Source organism: Mustela nivalis (assembly GCF_964662115.1).
Source record: "Mustela nivalis genome assembly, chromosome: 1".
Lineage (NCBI taxonomy): Eukaryota > Metazoa > Chordata > Mammalia > Carnivora > Mustelidae > Mustela > Mustela nivalis.
Window position 1 is genome coordinate 170469623 of NC_139020.1, and position 15859 is coordinate 170485481.

Genomic DNA, 15859 nt, shown 5'->3' on the forward strand with positions numbered 1-15859 from the left:
TACTGGATTTCTAACATGTTCTGGATGATGCTGATGCTCGCTGGTCTGGGACTGTTGGAGGGCCACTGTTGTATCTATTTTAGCTGTACCTAGGATTTCCCTAAGTGTATCCTTTGGAGAAGTCTTTCAACACGTTCATCTTCCCCTTATTTCTTGTTAAGGCAAGGCTATTTAATTGCTTACAGTACAGCATAATGGCCAAACTCAGGTTTTAAGTTAGATTCCCTGGGTTTAAATCTCGTTTTTGACATTTATTTGCTATGTGACCTTGGGCAAGTCATTTAACTGCTTGGTGAACCCAGTATTATAGGGTCCTTGTGAGGCTTAATGAGATTTCCAAAATTTAAGTGTTTGCTTAGCATACTGCCTAACATTTACCAAATGCTCAACAAATTCGATTATCGTTTTTCAACCGAGAAATAAAAATAGGGCTCACAACCATCTGGAGGTCCTTGAGTTTTGTAGGGTTCTGTGTTTCAAAGTCAGCAAAGCCAAGGTGAGGTGCTCTAAAGGAGAGGTACGTAGAAAAAATGGGAGAGAGCAACTCCAAAGCCACCTCAAAAATCATCCCAGGGTTGGGCCCTTTAAGGAGGGCGGGGCCACGTGACCTGGCGGGTCACATGGCTCCCGGGACAACATGGCTGCGCCCTCAGTAGGGCCAGCTGGAGGGTGCTACCCCCGGCTCGGTTTCCTTCTATTGCTGCCGCTGCTCTTGCTGCCCCGCGAGGCGGCTGGGGGCGAAGAGGCCAGTACGGGCCCGGGCGCGGCTTCCCTCGCGGGCTCCTGCGGCTGTGGCACTCCCCAGCGGCGCGGGGACCATGGCGCCTCGGCGGCGGCGCACCGATACTCGCGGGAAGCGAACGCCCCCGGCCAGGTCCCGGGAGAGCGGCCGCTCGCGCCCACCAAGGTGCTCTCTTGATTCCGTGAAGGCGGGTGGAGTCCGCGGGGTTCTTGCACAGGGTGGGATGGGCAAGGCAAGCGGTTTGCAGGAACGCAAGTAAAGATTATAACCACACCGCAAATCAGCATGGGCACATGCTGATCCTACTTGAAGAAGAGTTCCTCTCCTCTCTTTGCTTCCAAAGTCCGCGGGATGTTGGGGGTCAACTTAATCCTGCACTTTAGGGAATTTGGTTTGAGAACAGTTGACCCTCCTTTTCTTACTTCCAACTCCTTATTTCCTCTTCACTCCACCCTAATTTCCTCCTCACTCCACCCTCACTCCACTCTCTTCCTCCTGAGGTTCTCGGGTTTTTAATTTTAGGGCCTGCAGATTCCTTAATCTTGGGTTCCTGTGGTTACTGAAGGAATCAGGACAGTGGGTCTCTGTGTCTTTAAAATTCTGGTATTTTAATCGATGGACCCTCCTAGTAGACTTTCTTGAGGGCAAGAACTTGTCCTATTTATCTTGCTATCCTTAGTACTTGAGCACACAGGAAGGACCAAGTCAACTGTAGTTGCTTTATTAGTGCTATTTATCCGTGCCTTTTATAGTGCACGGATGTGTTAACTGTTAGCATACATAAATAATAACATGAGTAATAATGATTACTCCATTCTCTCCAGGTACTTTGCATATTGGTATGGTTGTGGAAAAAATTTAGAGGGACTAGAACCAAGATGTTTGATCCTAAAGTAGTGCTCCATGTATATTGAGTACATTCGTTCCTTATTTCTTTAATCCCACTTTTCTTTCCTGTGGTTTAATTCTGAACAATATTCAGGGCTTAGGTGAGAGGTAATGTTCTCCAGCAGACCGTACTAGACTTCTTCCTTTTTCTTTCCCTGAAGTATTTCCATATGCCGCCACCACAGAAGCTCTTTGCTCTGACATTACAGTTACCAAAGATACTTATCTCCAGTTTCTTTACCTAAATAGGGAGTGAGGGTGGTAGGGGTTAGGACTATAACTTTGTGTCTCTAATATAGTGTTAGGGAATTGGTGGCTGGGCTTCTCTGTTTCTCCATTTTGTGTAATTTTGGCCTTTTAAATTTTTCTTGACCCTCAGAGGATGCACTGCATTATTAGTGTTTATCTTTTGTCTGGTGGGAACCCTGGTTATTTTTGTAGTGTGTATTGACCGTACATGATTTTAATTCCTTTCTACCTTTTGTGATATTGGATAATCATGTCCTTACTTCAAAAGAAAGAAGCCCTGTGTCTTGTTTAGGTACTTGGTAACTAACAGGGTGGATGTCTTATTGCATTTACACATTGATCTGTATCAAATTTTTCCCTAGAACCTTCTGGCCAGTACAGAACATTCTGCATTTTAAATGCTCTACCTTTTGATTTCAAAATGAGATGATGGTGCCAGTATCTTTTTAATTACATTGATAAGATACACATTTTGTCCATTTCTTCAGAGTGGTTTTGTGTCTAGACTAGGTATTGTATGGGTCATTTTGACCAGTTTTTGCATTTTCTTCCTTTCTCCCACCCCCTCTTCCTTCCTTCCTTATATGTTTTTATTTTATGCTCATTTTCACTTGAATGCACTTTCTATGTTTGGAGGCATCCCATGCTATTAGTAAACTAGCAGTTGCTGAGAGCACAGATCACAAGCCTTCAAGGACTCAACTTAATGACTGAACCCCAAGTAGCTTTGTTGTCAAGACAAAAGACTTCATAAAAGGATTTTCTTGGTTTTAAGTTTTTTGGTTCATGTGTAGATGACTTTGGTCTAATTCTGACATTAGACATTTATTCTGAATTCAGGAAGTTCAATATTACAGGAGAGGTGCATGGTTGTAGTGATAGTGCTTTTTTCCTTAAATCTTAAAAAAAATTTTTTTCTTCTTTTTTTTAAGACTTAATTTTTTAGGGGATTTTTAGGTTCACAACGAAATGTAGAGGAAGGTACAGAAATCTCCCATAATACTCCTGTCCCCACACAATGCAGTCTCCACCGTTGTCAATATACTCCACCAGAATAGTACATTTGTTACTGTTGATGAGTCTATATTAATGCATCATAATTACCAAAGTCCATGGTAATTATGGTCTTGGTCTACATTCTGTGAGTTTGGACAAGTGTACAATGATGTATAGCCATCCTTATAATACCATATAGTGTAGTATTTTCATTCCCCTAAAAGTCCTTTGTGTCCCTCTCTTCATTCCTCCCCTTGGTCCCCACTAACAATGTCTGATCTGTTGTTTTTTTTTAAACGTTATTTATGTATTTATTTGACAGACATCACACGTAGGCAGAGAGGCAGGCAGAGAGAGAGGGGGAAGCAGGCTCCCCACTGAGTAGAGAGCCCAATGCAGGATTCGATCCCAGGACCCTGAGATCATGACCCAAGCCGAAGGCAGTGGCTTAACCCACTGAGCCACCCAGGCTTCCCTGTTTTTTTTTTTTTTTTTTTAAATAATTTATTCATTTATTTTGGAGAGAGAGACACATGTGATTGCTGGAGGAGGGGCAGACTCCCTGTTCAGCATGGTGCCTGAAGCATGGCTGACTCACAAACCTGAGATCCTGACCTGAGTGGAAATCAAGAGTCAGGTGCTTAACCAACTGAGCCAACCAGGCACCCCTTCTTTCCTTGGTAATATGCACTTAAGATTCTTCCATGGCTTTTAATAGCTTACCTGCTAATTTCTTTTTAGTTCTGAATAATATCCATTGTCTGGATGTGCCACGGTTTATTTATCTGCTCACCTACTGAAGGGTATCCTGCTTGTTTCTAAGTTTTGGCAGATAGGAATAAAGCTGCTGTAATCACCTGTGTGCAGATTTGCATATGGATATTTGGATAAGTACCAGATATTTTCATAAATACCAAGGGACACAATTGCTGTAACATACGGCAAGAGTATGCTCAGTTTTTTAAGAAACTGCAAAACTGTCTGCAAACTGCAAAGCTGTCTTCCAAAGCAGTTTTACCATTTTGCATTCCTACTAGAAATGTATGAGAGTTCCTGTTGCTCCACACCATCACCAGCATTTGCTGTTGTCACTGTTCCAGATTTTGGCCATTCTAAGGTGTGTAGTGGTATCTCACTGTTGTTTTAGTTTGCATTTTTTGCTTGATATACAATGAGCATCTTTGCCATCTGTGTATCTTTGGTGAGGTATCTGTTAAGGTCTTTGGCCCATTTTATTTTATTTTTTATTTTTTAAAGATTTTATTTATTAATTTGTCAGGGATAGAGGAAGAGAGAGCGAGTGAGCACAGGCAGATAGAGAGGCAGGCAGAGGCCGAGCAAGGAGCCCGATGTGGGACTCTATCCCATGACCTGAGCTGAAGGCAGCCGCTTAACCAACTGAGACACCCAGGCGTCCCTCTTTGGCCCATTTTAAATCAAACTGTTTTGGTTTCTTACTATTGAATTTCGAGAGTTCTTTGTTTTGGGTAACAGTCCTTTATCAGATGTTTCATCTGCAAATTTCTCTCAGTCTGACTTGTCTCCTCATTCTCTTGACATTCTCTTTTCATGAGCAGAAATTTTATATTTTAATTAAACCTTGCTTAGCAATTTCTTTTGTGGTTGTTGCTTTTGATGTTTGTAAAAAGTCATCACCATACCCCTTGTCATCTGGGTCTCCTCCTATGTTATCTTCTAAGAGTTATACCATTTTGCATTTTATATTTAGGTCTGATCCATTTTGAGTTAATTTTTGTGAAGGGTGGAAGTTCAGTGTCTATTATTATTATTACTATTTTTATATGTGGATATCCATTTTGTTTTGGCATCATTTGTTGAAGAGGCGGTCTTTGTTCCACTCTATTGCCTAAGCACCCTTGTGTTGAAGATCAGTTGATCATATTTATGGAGGTCTTTTTCTGGGCTCTCTGCGCTGTTTCACTGATCTTTTAGTTTTTTCACCAGCACACTGTCTTGATTATGTTAAGTTTACAGTAACTCTTCAAGTTGTAGCATCAGTCCTCTAACATCGTTTTTTTCCCCTCGAGTATTGTCTTGGCCATTCTGGGTCTTTTGCCCATTTATATATGCATTGAATCAGTTTGTTGATATCCATAAAATAACTTTCTGAGATTTGGATTGGGGTTGTATGAAATCTATTTTTTTTGTTGTTTTCTGTTTATTTAGTTTAATATAACACATGTTTATTTGGTATACAAATATTATAGCACTGTCCTATGTCTTGGATATAAGGAAGAAAAAAAGACATATGCTCTTCCCTCAAGACATTTGCCATCTACCTTCTGGTAGGCGTATGTTCTCTCATGGTATGTGTCTCTCCCGTCCTTACTCCCTTCCTCTCTCTCCTTCCTATGTCCTCCTCTCTCTCTGTCTCTCTCTCCCCGTCTCCCTTCCCCTCCTTGCACAATCACCTATGAGGATCATTTTTCCATAATGATGGTACTACAGGAGGAGTTGAACAAAGTACTTGGAGAGGAAAAAATGATTCATTTGTCCTGTATAAATTAGGAAGTGGTTCAAAGAAAAGGTCACATTAGAGCTAGGGCTTGAAGGAGACATTTTTCAGAAGCTAGGGATAGAAGGACAGATTGAAGGACATTCCAAGAATGGGAATAGCATGGGCACAAACAAAGTATTGTACAAGTGCATGATGTGTTCTGGGAAATGTTAGTAATTTAAGGTTTCTGGGGGTGACACTTCTCATACTTTTTAATGTAACACTTTTCAACTGTGAGTCTTTTTTTGTATTTTAATTCATTTAATGAGCACTTGGCAAGATGAGGTACACAAAGAAATAAATAGCATTGGGCTTTACCCTCAAGAATTTACAGTTTCACTGGAAAGTTACAGCAGTAAAAAATGTATGGGAAGCAGTTTAGATGTTTTAAAATTTTACTCAAGTTCCTTCTAGTGTATGTATGTATGTATGTGTGTGTGTGTGTGTATGTATGTGTGTGCATATATATATATATAATATATATATATATATATATATTTTATATATATATATAAAATTCTCAATGGGAAAATTATCCTAGCAGTTTCTGCACAGGTTATTTTGTACAAGGTGGCAAAATGTTTTGATTTCCATGAATCTTTGAAAACAGTTGCTTGAAGGGCATTTAGAATCATGGGATGATTCAATTGTATGTACCATCTCTGTATGTATGGGTAATTTCAGTCCTAAATTCCTATCTGAGAATGTTTCAGATTAGGTAATGCTTACCCAAGTGTCAAGGCATGACTGAATTGAATGCCATCTCTTCCATGAAACCTTTCCTCGAAGAAGTGGTTTTCCTTGTTTCTAAATTCCCACAACATTTTATTGTTGTCTGAGGGCAACTTGCATGTTTTCTTTCCTGTTATATGTGTAGCTGTTTGATATTCTACATGGGAAGCATTTTTAGACTTTTATAAATCTATATATCCATCCCCTCCCCACACTTGCCCAGTGTCCTACACATTTTAGACATTCTGTAACAATTTCTTGAATGATCTGTTACCTTTTTTTGGTGGATACAATATGAGAAACTGCTGTGGGAACAAAGAATATCCGGTACTTTCTAAAGAAACCTTTGTAAAATTCTTTTGCTGTATCTTATCCTCCTAAGAATCCAGTAAAAGATATTATTCCCCTCTTTACAGGTAAGGCTGCTGAGGCTTAATAGAATCATAAATCCTAGGGCTTGAAGGAACTTTAATGCTGTTCCATCTACAATTAGCATCTGTCTCTGCAGGCCCTAGAATAGGAGAATGGTTTCGATGGGTAAGCCTTGTGCAGACAGCCAAGGCAGCCGTTTATGGACAGATCCAAAGAAGATGATTCTCTTGTTCACCCCACTTTCTTCTGAGCCTTTAATGTATTATCTTAGTTTTAAGAGAGAAAAGAAGGAAAAAGGAGAAGAGCTACACAAAAGTATTTGTGTAAGTTTATTTCATTTTTGTATATAAGACAAAAACATCACAGTAGTGAGTGAAAGAAAACACAAAACTGGCTTAAGCAGAAAAAACTAGGAGAGGGGACATTTATGGACTCTCAGAGTGGGGAAGTTTGAGAGTAGATACAGCCCCAGATACCACGTTTGAGGGCCTTGGATAGGTCTTCCTCTTTGTCTGTCTCCTAGGTTTTTCTTTCTCCATGTTTGCTCCATTTTCAGGCAGTGTCTCTTTTTACCAAGGAAGTAGCTGGAAGAGAGAGTGTTCCTTTTCTCCAGCTCCAGCCAGAGATTTAAGATTAACTTCAACTGGGTCATGGGCCTATCCCTAATAACATCTCTTTGGTCAAAAGAATGCCACAGTTGGCCATGCCTGAGTCACGGGAGGTGGAGTAGAGTCACCAGCTCTACTTGAGCCATGTAGAGAGTTGAACACGTGGTTTTCAAAGGGGTGTCAGTTGTTCTGATAAGAACAGGAAGGAGGGGGCGCCTGGGTGGCTCAGTGGGTTAAGCCGCTGCCTTTGGCTCAGGTCATGATCTCAGGGTCCTGGGATCGAGTCCCGCATCGGGCTCTCTGCTCAGCAGGGAGCCTGCTTCCTCCTCTCTCTCTCTGCCTGCCTCTCTGCCTACTTGTGATCTCTCTCTGTCAAATAAATAAATAAAATCTTTACAAAAAAAAAAAAAAGAACAGGAAGGAGGAAGGGCTGGGTGGGCACCAGGAATAGATGCCCACTGTACCTGCCTAGAATGTGTAGCCCAAATATCTACCTATCTATTTTTTTTTTAAGATTTTATTTATTTATTTGTAAGAGACAGAGGGAGAGAGAGCAAGCGAGCACAGGCAGACAAAGAGGCAGGCAGAGGCAGAGGGAGAAGCAGGCTCCCTGCCGAGCAAGGAGCCTGATGTGGGACTTGATCCCAGGACCCTGGGATCATGACCTGAGCCGAAGGCAGCTGCTTAACCAACTGAGCCACCCAGGCGTCCCCCTATCTATTTTTTTTAAAGATTTTTTCATTTATTTTGGGGGGGGGGTTGGCGAGAGCACTCTCTGTTGGGAGAAGGAGCAACAGAAGGAAAGAGAATCCCAAGCTGACTCCCTGCTGATCCCATGACCCATGAGATCATGACCTGAGGTGAGCTTACAAGTTGGACGCTTAACCCACTGAGCCACCCAGGTGCCCCCCAAATACGGTTCTAATGGCAATAGAGTCACTTTGACTTACGTATTTTTGACTTGAGTGGCAATGGCACAGACTTGTGTAGCAAAGGGGATTTTAACTTTCAAGAAGGAATGGATTGTTTGACTCGAACTTCAGTAAAGACTTGATTCAAGTCGTTCTTATTATTTGGTTCAGAGTCTTGTAGGTGAAACAGCTGATACTCTGGGTTTCACTAGGACAACATTTTATATTTGCAGGACAGAAAACTTCATTTTATTCGTGTAAATTGGAAATTATGATCCACTCAGAACAATGCAAGGTATTTTTATCTATAGCATCCAGAATGGAAACTTGACTTATTCAGTGTTGGTTATCTCTGAAGGTAAGGAAAGAAGAAGGAAAAAAAAAAAAAAGTAGGCCAGGAGTTCACAATGGAAGTTGTGATTGTATTAGCATTGCTGGTACTCACCTTGAGGGAGAAGAGGATGAAAAAAATGAGGCGATTGTAAAACTTCATTAGGCACAATGGGCACAGTTTTCTGTATGTCTTCTCTTTATGCCAAGGACTGAACACCTGTTCTCAGAGTAGGACCTACTTGTCTGCTGCTGGCAAGCTTTTTTTTTTTTTTAGCTTTAAGTCCTTTATGAAACCTTGGATTAGATCATTTTCATAATCATGTTAAAACTACACTTGAAGCTTTTGTCTGAAGTCTTCTATGTTTCTGCTTCTCTGCAGAGCTGCTTAAAATTCTGACTTCTAAGGACTGAGGAACCCCGTGTCTCAGACATTTGGAGGATAATCAGAATAATGTGTGAACCTAGTTCAGTCCTCGCACAGAGTCTTTTAAACAGGTTTCACTACAATGCAAACATGCTGTCCATGTCTGGGACTGATAGAATAAGAATTTTTGCAATTATGAATAACTCACGTGGCAAATTTCTCATCGTATTCATGATCTCACTCAATCAGTCAATGGTTTTTTTTTTGTTTTGTTTTGTTTTTAGTGTCTACACTGAACTATGCACCATGCCAAGTCTTAGGAATATAGAAATGAAAACTCTATTTGTGATTCCCAAAGAGCCTAGGATCTAAGGAAGTGAAAACCCATCATTAAAATATGTGTGTGTCATGTTAGGATGGATAGAGGTATTTATTAGAGGAACCCACGTGAGGGGCATATGATCCAGCCAGAGGACAGACGTGCAGGCAGTAAAGGCCTGGAAGAGGGGATCTTGAATATTGATTATTTACAGACAAAGTGTAGGTGGAACATGTGGTGAGGGAGACGGTGAGAGATTAGGCTTTGGTGGTTAGATATTTTATTTTACCCTGAAAGGTGACAAGGATGCCTAAGGAATCTAAGTAAGTAAGTGGTATGATCAGAGTGACACTTTATTTTACTGTTTATTTTTTGGACAGACAGTGTCCTTATATGGTTTAGAAAAAAAATTAGAGAAGGGTGTATAGTGAAAAATTTTTATTTACCTGATAGCCTTCCTCTCAAATAACCACTACATGAGTTTCCTATATGTCTTCCCAGAGCTCTGTTCTGCAAATAGAAGCAAATACAAAAATAAGTGAATCTGTATTCTTCCTCCACCTCCTTTTCACATAAATGATAGCATGCCTTGCTTACTATGGTACACCTTGCTTTGGTCTTTTTAGCTCTTTGTCTTGGCAATCTCTCTCCATATTAATTTATTACAAGTGTCTTTTTTCTTTTCTTTTAAAAAATATTTTATTTATTTATTTGACAGAGATCACAAGTAGGCAGAGAGACAGGCAGAGACAGAGAGAGAGAGGAGGAAGCAGCCTCCCCGCTGAGCAGAAAGCCCGATGCCGGGCTCAATCCCAAGACCCTGGGACCATGCCCTGAGCCAGAGGCAGAGGCTCGGCTCAGAGGCTCACCCACTGAGCCACCCAGGCGCCCCAACAAGTGTCTTTTTTTTTTTCTTGTTTTCAATCTCTTTCCTTTCTTAGGGCTGTTTAATCCCCCTCCTCACAATTCATCAAAAAACACACTGGGTTCCACTGCCTTTTAAAACATTCTCTGAAGGGCTTCTGGGTGGCTCAGTTGGTTGGGCCTCTGACTCTTGATTTTAGCTCAGGTCGTGATCTCAAGGTTGTGAGATCAAGCCCCGCTTGGGCTCTGAGCTGGGTGTGGAGCGTGCTTAAAATTCTCTCCCTCCCTTCCTTTACCCCTCCCCACCCATGCTCTCTTTAAAAAAAAAATAAAACATTCTCTGAGATTGGCCACTCCCTCAAATTAGCAGGTAATTTCTCTCCTGTTTCACCAACTACTTCCACTTCCCCCTTCTCACTCCAGCTCTTTGTAGTTTGGTTTCTATCTCAAGAAGTTCAGTGAAATCTATTTGCCTAAGTCACAAATGATCTATTTTAGTTTTATAATCTCTTACTATTTAATGTGTGATGGCAAAGAAGATTTAGCATAATACTGGAAAGAGATTTTCAAGATTTAGATGGAATTCGTTATATCATAAAAGAAGAAGTTTTCCAATCACTGACATTTCTGGTAATGTACACAGGCTCTGTCCCCTGACTTATCTGTTTCTGATGCTAGTTCCCCCTGCTGTGAATTCTGAATGCTGCATCAAATGAAGTGGACTGAAGGCAACTGCCATGAATTCCTTCTTGCTAATGTGAGCATATTATGACTTGTTGGAAAGATCTTGAGGGCTTATGGAATTCTGGGAGTCCTGATACTGGCTAGCGACCACAGTGACTGGGGATTATGAAGGGCAGCATTGTTCTAGTAAGAATAGTCTCATCAGACCTTGCCTTGTATTAATACCTTTCCTTTGGTTTGGTAACACTATTTGCAGATCCAGTGTTTTGCCAGATATGGAGATAGTGCACAGCCTGACCCCTTTCCCAGTTTTATTTTTATTTTTTGTTCTGTTTTGTTTTGTTTTCGTCATCTTGGGATTATTCTTGGGAACTGGCTCTTTTTTTTTTTTTGAAAGCTGGTAAATAAGGGGAAAGAGTCAAGAATTTATCTTGCCTTTCCCATGAATATACCACTTAGTAGCTAAATAACTGAGTAGGAGAAGTTTCTCTATAGAAGCATTTCAGCAATAAATGAAGATGTGATAGAATTCTAATATCATTTTGCAACCCATGATGAATTGAACTTCGATGGCTGCTAGCATCAGAAGAGAGTAACGCATCAGAAGAGAGTAACCCATACTTTCCATGCTTCTTGATGAGGAAGACCACCCCATCTACAGAGGAGCCTTACTCCCCCCAAACCAAACCTGAATCTGATAAAGCCTCCAGATTCAGCTATCAATTTTCAGGAGGTACAGAGGACAGGGGATAATGATAAACTACATTATAAAGTTGCAGTTAACAAAAATCTTGACTGTGGGATTCTCTCTTGGACAAATGACCCAGTTTCTTCAACAGATAAATTGCAAGGGAAAAAAGAGGTAATGGGGGAACCTATAGATTAAGATTCTTAAATGCCATATTTTACAAAAAAAGAAAAACCATAACAACTATAATGACATTGGGAGAAGGAAAGGAAATGTGAGTTAGGGGAAATCGGAAGTGGAGATGAAGCATGAGAGGCTGTGGACTCTGAGAAACAAACAGGGTTTTGAGGAGAGGGGACAGGGGATTAGGTGAACCTGGTGGTAGGTATTATGGAGGGCACGTATTGCATGGAGCACTGGGTGTGGTGCATAAATAATGAATATTGGAACACTGAAAAAATAAAAAATACTATAATGTTTAAGGATGCAGAGTTAAATAAAAGTGCAAATAAAATAAGGTAACAATATATAAAAGTCAGGATAGTACAGTGTGGTGACTGTAGTTAATAATATTATATATTTGAAAGTTGCTAAAAGAGATCTTAAAAGTTCTTATCACAGCATTGGGGAGGGTATGTGTGGTGGTGATTGCTTTGTATTGTGTAAGACTGATGAATCATGGACCTGTACCCCTGAAACAAATAATACAATTTATGTTAATAATAAAAAAAGTTCTTATCACAAGAAAACAGTTTAACTGTGGTAGTGAATGTTGACTAGGCTTGTGTTGATCGTTTCATAAAATATATAAATATTGAATTATGTTGTATACCTGGAACTAATATAATGTCTTATAATCCATGGTATCTTAAAAATAAGTTAGAAGTTGGGACAGTGGTTTTTCTCTTTGGTGAGGGGGAGGATTTGTGTTCAAGATGGGCATAGGAAGGGCTTTTGGAGTGACTAACAAGATATTTTCATGGAGGGGGGTTACAAGGATCTTTAGCTTACAGTTTATTAAGCAATCTATTTAACAATTTTTAAAATAGGTTTTAGATGGTGTGGTAAAGTTGTTTCCATTCTCCTTGTAAAACAAGACCGATAACAAAAACAGCCTTATGCTCTGAATTGTCCAAGCAGTAATCTATAAGATGCACTAAAAACATCACTAGAATAAATTTGAAATATTGTACTGGTTAACTCGGGTCTCCACCTGATTCCTTATAGAACTGACAAAAAGTACACGGTATTTTTTAGAGAAATAAAAAGCCATGCCTTTCTGGAGCTGACCAGTCTTTTAAAAAAATATTTTTTATTAAAAAATTTCTTTTTAATATGTAATTGATCAGTTCTTAAAAAAATTTTTTTAAAGACTTTATTTATTTCTTTGACACAGAGAGAGGGGAAGTGGCAGGTAGTGGAGAAGCAGGCTCCCTGCTGAGCAAGGAGCCAGATGTAGGACTCTGGGATAATGACCTGAACCAAAGGCAGCCGCTTAACTAACTGAGTCACCCAGGTGCCCTACCACTTTTTTTTTTTAACCTCTTCCTCTTCCCCACCCCTGCCTGTGGCAACCACCAATCTGTTCTTTGTATCTATGAGCTTGGTTTTTGTCTGTTCAGATTCCACATAGAACAGAGATCTACCGTTGTTTGTCTTCTCTGACTTATTCATTAGCATAATGCCCTTAAAGTCCATCCATGTTGTAAATGGCAAGACTTCATTCTTTCTTATGATTGAATGATATATATATATGATGCATATGATTTAAAAGGACATATATTTATACACACATATATACATACTTACATACATACCGCAATTTAAAAAATATTTTATTTATTAGAGGGAGAGAGCATGAGGTGGGGAGGGGTAGAGGGAAAGGGAGAAGCAGATTCCCTCTTGTTCAGGGAGCCCAACACAGGGCTCGATCCCAGGACCCCAGGATCATGACCTGAGCTGAAGGCAGACACTTAACCAGCTGAGCCACCCAGGCGTCCCCATACCACAATTTCTTCATCTGTTCATCCATTCATGGACACTTAGGATGTTTTCATGGCTTGGCTATTGTCAATCGTGCTACATTGAACATTGAGGTGCTAGTGCAAACTAGTGTTTTGTGGGGCGCCTGGGTGGCTCAGTGGGTTAAGCCTCTGCCTTTGGCTCAGGTCATGATCTTAGGGTCCTGGGATCGAGCCCCTGCATCGGGCTCTCTGCTCAGCAGGGAGCCTGCTCCCCCCCACCCCCCTCTGCCTGCCTCTCTGCCTACTTATAATCTCTCTGTTAAATTAAAAAAAAAAAATCTTAAAAATAAAAAGACTAGTGTTTTGTACTAGTGTTTTTGTACTAGTGTACTAGTGTTTTGTACTAGTATTTTAGTTATCTTTGGGTAAGTACCCAGAAGTGAAATTGCTGAATTATGTGGTAGTTTTTTAAATAATATTTTTTAACTTATTGAGGAGCCTCCATACTGGATTCCATTGTGGTTGCCCTAATTTACATTTCCACTAACAGTACACATGGGTTTCTCTTAACCACATTCTTGCCAACACTTGTTACTTCTTGTTTTATTGATAGTAGCCACTGTAACAGATTTGGGGCATATTGATAATAGCCATTCTGACAGGTGTGAGGTGCTATTTCATTGTGGTTTTGATTTGCATTTCTGTGATAATAATGATGTTGTGCATCCTTCCATGTACCTTTTGACTATCTGTATGTTTTCTTTGGGAAAATGTCTGTTCAGATCTTCTGCCCATTTGTTAATCAGAGTTGTTTTTTGTTTTTTGGTTCTTTTGCTGTTGAGTTCCATGAGTTCTTTATACACTGTGAATATTAACTCCTTATCAGATACATGTTTTTCAAAAAATGTCTACCATTCCTTAGGTTGCCTTTTTATTTTGATGATAGTTTCCTTTGCTGTATAGAAGATTTTTAGTTTGGTATAGCCCCATTTGCTCATTTTTTATTTTATTACTTTTGGTGTTGGGTTCAAAAATATCATCACCAGCGCCTGTGTTAAGGAGCTTACTGCTTATGAAATTTTATGATTTCAGGTCTTATGTTCAAGTCTTTAATCCATTTTTAAAAAATTTCTTTTCAGCGTAACAGAATTCATTGTTTTTGCACCACACCCAGTGCTCCATGCAATTCGTGCCCTCCTCAATACCCACCACCTGGCTCCCCCAACCTCCCACTCCCCGCCCCTTCAAAACCCTCAGATTGTCTTTAATCCATTTTGAGTTAATTTTTTAAAAGATTTTATTTATTTATTTGACACAGAGAGACACAGTGAGAGAGAGAACACAAGCAGGGGGAGTGGGAGAGGGAGAAGCAAGCTTCTGCTGAGCAGGGAGCCTGATTCGGGGCTCGATCCCAGGACCCTGGGATCATGACCCGAGCCGAAGGCAGAGGCTTTAACCCACTGAGCCACCCAGGTGCCCCAGAGAACCAGTTTCTTAAGATAGGTGTTTAATGCTCTGAATTTTTCTTAGAATTTATTTGCCGCATCCCATAAATTTTGATTTATTTCCATTTTTGTTTGTCTCATTGTATTAATTTTTTAAAATTTCTTCTTTGATTTCTTGATTGATTGGTGGCAAATTGTTTAATTTTCCTCTATCTGTGAATTTTCCTATTTTCTTTGTGGAATTGATTTCTAGTTTCATATCTTTTGTGCTTGGAAAAGATGCTTGATATGATTTCAGTCCTCTTAAATTTATTAAGACTTGTTTTGTGGTCTAACATGTGATCTGTCCTGGAGACTGTTCCGTGTGCATTTGAGAAGAATATGTATTTCTTTTGCTTTTGGTTGGGTTGTTCTGTATATGTCTGTTAAGTTCATCTGGTCTAACATGTTGTTTAAGGTTGCTCTTTCTTTGTTGATTTTATGTCTGGGTGATCTATCCATTGATGTAAATGGGATATGAAGTCCCCCGTTATTATTGTGTTGCTGTCTGTTTTTCCCTCTAGGGAAATATTGGTTTACTTATTTAGGTGCTCCTATATTGGCTACATAAATTTTTCCAAATGTTAAATGCTTTTGTTGGGTTGGTCCCTTTATCATTATGTAGTTCTCCTTGTTTTTATTGTTGTCTCTATTTAATTTTTTAAATTTTTTCATTTTTTAAAAAGATTTTATTTATTTATTTGACATACAGAGATCAGAAGTAGGCAGAGAGGCAGGCAGAGAGAGAGAGAGAGAAGCAGGCTCCCCGCTGAGCAGAGAGCCTGATGTGTTCTCCATCCCAGGACCTTGAGATCATGACCTGAGCCAAAGGCAGAGGCTTAACCCTCTGAGCCACCCAGGCGCCCCTGTAGTCTCTATTTTAAAGTTGGTTTTGTCTGATATAGTATAGCTACACCAGCTTCCTGTTGGTTTCCATTTTCATGGAGTATCTTTCTGCTTCCCTTCACTTTCGGTCTCCGTGTGTCCTTATATTTCAGGTTAGCGTCTAGTAGACTACATAGAGATGGGTCTTGTTTTTAAGCCACTCTGTGTCTTTTGATTGGAGAACTTAGTCCATTTACATTTCAAATAATTATTGATAGGTATGTACTTACTGCCATTTTGTTCACTATTTTCTGGCTT

General features: G+C 40.0%; 1 protein-coding gene across 2 annotated transcripts in view; it reads left to right on the forward strand.

Moving 5' to 3' along the window:
- The first annotated feature begins 608 nt into the window (after positions 1–608).
- SUMF1 (sulfatase modifying factor 1) overlaps positions 609–15859 on the forward strand; it is a 105095-nt gene continuing 89844 nt past the window's right edge. For both annotated transcript variants that reach the window (XM_082728896.1, XM_082728897.1), the window contains exon 1: positions 609–907. In XM_082728896.1, coding sequence (XP_082585022.1) covers positions 638–907 — 270 coding nt within the window. In that variant the 5' untranslated portion in view covers positions 609–637. The remainder of the gene's footprint in view (positions 908–15859) is intronic.